The 3,784-nt window shown below is 41.0% G+C and overlaps 1 protein-coding gene across 1 annotated transcript; it reads left to right on the top strand.

Annotated features, from left to right (window-relative positions):
* Positions 1-316: 316 nt before the first annotated feature.
* On the top strand, positions 317-670 carry LOC125869818 (uncharacterized). Its single transcript, XM_049550246.1, has one exon. It carries the CDS (start codon positions 317-319, stop codon positions 668-670), a length of 354 nt encoding a protein of 117 aa, XP_049406203.1.
* The last annotated feature ends 3,114 nt before the right edge of the window (positions 671-3,784 follow it).

Here is a 3,784-nt window from a genome sequence, read left to right as displayed (position 1 = left end):
CCTCCACTGACATTCGGCGTATTAAGGTCGAGTACACTCGTGAGGAGGCTAATATGAGGAGGGCAACTCCGGTGGATACATCCCTGGAGGTGGATATTGATTCGATACATGCAGAGGCATTGGCTACTCCGGCCTCCAGGCCTTCAGGTACATCTGTCCCTTCTTCTTCTTCACAGGACCCTGGTGCCACTACCTCGTCCCAGCCCGCCAAGATTACTCAGGCGATGATCTTGAAGATGGGACACCTGGCCCATTCAGCTGATATGAGGCCGACCTGACTTGAGAGACCATCCCATGGATGATCGAGAGTGCCATCATGGCTGCACTGACCCCCCTCCAGACTTCTATTGACACTCTCACCACGAGAGTTGAGTCTTGTGAGAGTAGGCAGAGGGAGACCTCTGAGGTGACGGCTTTGAAATCCGAAGTAGTAGATTTGAGGAAGGACATAGACTATCTAAAGTCCACTAACTTCATTTCATTACTGAAGGTTGTTGATGATGTGGACGCTCCTGAGACTTCAGAGATTCCTCCGGCTACCACCACAGATGTACATAGGAATGATACGGCAGTTGATGAGTCAGAGGCAGAGACTAGTGAAGAGCTGATAGAGATAAGGGAGGAGAGCATATATGGAGATTTGCCGGATCTTGAGGAGATGATTGTGTAGTCGGTGATCCAGACATCGCTGATAGAGACATCCATGGGTGGGTCTAATGTTTTGCGTAATCAATGACACGTCTTACCGTTCGAGTGTCTACGATCGTGCAATAGTTTAGTAACCCAACCAAGGGTTGGGATCGTTCCCAAGAGAGTGGTTTTGTGAATTAATAGACAATAAAACTTAATTCTAACTAGTCATAGCTAAAGACATTAACGATTAAAAACATTGTAAATTAAAGGGGGACACAAGAGTGTCAATTGACAAATGGGGGTTTTGTCACAAGTAAGCTAAAATTAGCGAAATCAACAAGGAAATCTAAGCAATGAGAGGGGGATTCTTGGGATGTGACCGGAATACGGATTAATCTAGATTATTGGGTACATGTTTTCGATAGAAGATTTATAGAACAATAGTGACTAGGCTAAGCTTTATGTGGGAAAAAGTTCTCTCTCGAGCAACTTACCCCGTTTCAAATGCGTTCCTCTCGAACACCCACTTGCCACATGAAGACCAGCCTACGCCTTAACCCACTCACTCTCTCGAGCTGAGTATTAGGATATGGGACTAGGGCTCACCCTCTCGGGCTGAGCCTCATGTCGACCCACTCCTTAGGCCATCAATCTAGTGGTCTTGGTTTCGCGACTTCTCTCTCTCGCAAGCTGAAAACACATGAGTGAACTTGTATTTGCAACTAAAAATCTATTAGAGTCAACCACAACTACTAGACAAAATCACCATTAAACTACATTTAATATATCAGCAAGCAAGACCCACCAATTATCTTAACCCATATTCGCTAAATCACACCCCAAGAATTGGGATTTTTAGCCACACATCAAGAGATAGAAATTTATACATAAATGAGCTTGCATTCAAATGGGTATGAAGATTTAAGTCTTGTTACAGGCCAAGAATAAAGAATCCAAGAGACCCAAGTCCAAATCCTTGGAGATGAAACCCTCTTCTTCTTCAAGTCATCAAAACCCTCTCAAACTCAGAGCAAAAATATGGAAAGCTAATATTCTAGACTGAAAATTATAATAATGTTCGACTCTAAGTGAAAATTATAATAATTGTTCCACACTTAAAACTACAACTCTAACTAGTATTTATAATTTTCATAAATTTGTGATGCAGTGGATCATTCGGTGTCATTAGTCAAAATCGCCGATCAACTCGGCGATTCTCCATTTGGTGTAGTTCATTGTCGTCTTGCACCAGCCCTCAACATTGTCGTGCTCTAGGTCATTGGGCGACATGGTACTGCTTCGTGGAACTTCTTGACGATGTACCGGTTGCTACCATTTTCCTTCAGGGCTCAGCACACTGGAACAAAAGGCGAAGTAAGACCCTTCGGCGACTCGCCAAGTGGACTCGGTAATCCTCAGGCCTTTATTTCTTCGTTCTTTTCAACCTTTTCATTTCCTTTTGCGACGTAGTGTCCATGATTTCCTTAAAATTTCAAATACATGAAACTTAAGGGTTTTCATCAGATATTGAGATAAAATAAGCATTTAAGAACACAATTTCTATTAAAATATAGCCCTAAATGAGTCCAATTTGTGGACTCATCAGGGTCCAGTGGAGATGGTCCTTCTGATGTGATTTCGAGTACTAAGGCCCGAGATCAGAGTGATACACAGGGAATTGATGCCCGGAAAGATGGAGCGACTATTTAGACAAGATCCCTCTTTACCTCCCTCTCTGTCTTACTTTTTGACTTTTGGATATTATTTTGCTTACATTTGAGGACAAATGTTTTTATTTGTGGTGCGGTGAGGCCCACCTTTTGTGATTATGGTTTTGTTTATATATTGGGTTTTTGAGCTATAATTGTGTTTTACACTGTTTTTGTGGATGATTGAGTTTGTGGCTCCTTGTTTTTAATTGTAAATGATTTTTTTACCATTCTGAAAAAAATTGTGTGCCACCTCTTGTTTGTGTTTGAATGTGGTTGTTCTCTTGCAAATTTGAGTATCGGTCTTGAGCAATACCGATGACTTGAATAGTGCTCATAGTAAAAAAAAATGAATGTACGGCTACGATGAGGCCAAATGAAGTTGCATAGATAATATGTGAACTTTCTGCATCTCATTGTGACTAGCCAAGTCTCGAATTGAGTCTTTTGTGATGAACATTGCACACTAGCGAAAGTGTGGAGACTTGTTTGACATTGGTATCAATGCCTTGGGTGTGATGAGCTTACCATGAACCATGTGTGATGACACTTAGAATTTGCCCCGTTGGTCCGGTTGACTAAGTGATGCAGGCTCTTGAGATGATCTTAGGCAACTTTGAAGAGTGTGAAACAATTTGACATTATACCTCTTTTTGTGGCCAACCTCGTGAGTGTGTGAACTCCGCTTGACCACCCTTTGAGCCTTAACCTTTTCTTGCAAGAAACATGATGAAATTGTGACCTTTCTTGATCCATTACCTATAATCCTCATGATTGTGGTTTGTTTGAATAGTCAACTTAGGCCAAAATCCTAAGTTGGGGTGTGGTGGAAAGAGAAGCTAAATCAAGAAATGCAAAGAAGTCCCCTTGACCCATAGTTTTGAGAAAGATGGAACCCTTCCATACAAAAAAAAAAGAGAAAAGAGAGAAAAAAAAGAAAAGAATGAAAAAGAAAAAGAATGGAAAAGTTGTGGAATAAAGTTGTGAACATGCAAAAAGAAATGGGGTTTCCAACAGTCCATGGAAAGTGAATAATGGGGTGACTTGTTAGCACAAATGAAAATGATGAAGAAAAGGAAATAAAGTGTTGTTCACACCACATTTCATGAGGGTTACAACCATTGAGCCTAAATGACCATACCTTTAAACTCAGCCCCATTACAAGCCTTGGAAAGACCTTTTTGATCTTGAGTAACCTAAAACAATTGTTGGTTGGAATATAATATAAGGGCAAACCTATGGGTGAAATCATGCATTGTGTTCATCTTTGTGAGTGTGAGTGTTGCATTCGATTCCGGAGCTTTAAATTGTGAACCATTGTGTGTGAATATGGAAGCATTCTTTGTGTGAGGGCATTTGAGTACCTTTGTTGAGCTTGAACTTGCATTTGAAGCAAGTATTGTGAACTTGAGAATCTTTGATAATGGTGAATCACAACTTGA

The sequence above is a fragment of the Solanum stenotomum genome, chromosome 7, assembly GCF_019186545.1.
Source record: "Solanum stenotomum isolate F172 chromosome 7, ASM1918654v1, whole genome shotgun sequence".
Taxonomy (NCBI): domain Eukaryota; kingdom Viridiplantae; phylum Streptophyta; class Magnoliopsida; order Solanales; family Solanaceae; genus Solanum; species Solanum stenotomum.
This window is presented reverse-complemented; position numbering and strand designations above follow the sequence as displayed.